Source organism: Cystoisospora suis (genome assembly GCF_002600585.1).
Source record: "Cystoisospora suis strain Wien I chromosome Unknown contig_2026, whole genome shotgun sequence".
In the NCBI taxonomy this organism is placed as follows: domain Eukaryota; phylum Apicomplexa; class Conoidasida; order Eucoccidiorida; family Sarcocystidae; genus Cystoisospora; species Cystoisospora suis.
The window spans coordinates 8,985-9,449 of NW_027154825.1; the positions used below are offsets into that span (position 1 = coordinate 8,985).

Here is a 465-nt window from a genome sequence, read left to right on the forward strand (position 1 = left end):
CTATCTATCTATCTATCTGTTCCGTCTCTTTATCTCTTCCTTCTCCCATTCCCTTCTTCAGGCAGCTCTCATTGAGACACAGGGGTGTACATACAGACTCCCGAAGCTCCTTTGGAGAGCCCTGGCAGAGGCGAAAGAATACGAACGGTTATTTCAGGCCTTCTTTCTGGAAGAGGCCAACAAACTCTACGGTATGTTTAGTAATGAACTTTACATCTTCTCAGTCTCATCATGTGTATCTCCCTGTTCTTTGCTCTTCGGGCCCTTCTTCTTTCTCTCTACGTCGTCCTCTCCCTCTACGTTTTTGCGGTTTTCGTTTTCCTTGCTCTTCTTTGCTTTTTTCGTTATACACCAGCAGCAGCAAGATATCCCTCCACAGTCCGGTTCCTTGTCTGTATACATGTCGATGCGTACATTTCATACACTCAAGTCTCACATTTGCTTCTTGTCTTCATTTTTTCTCTA

General features: G+C 44.5%; 1 protein-coding gene across 1 annotated transcript in view; it reads left to right on the forward strand.

The window, feature by feature from the left end:
- Nucleotides 1-465, forward strand: part of CSUI_004377 (tyrosine kinase-like) — a 25,968-nt gene that overhangs the window by 6,285 nt on the left and 19,218 nt on the right. Inside the window, exon 4 of the mRNA XM_068064569.1 lies at nucleotides 62-191. Coding sequence (XP_067923456.1) covers nucleotides 62-191 — 130 coding nt within the window. The remainder of the gene's footprint in view (nucleotides 1-61; nucleotides 192-465) is intronic.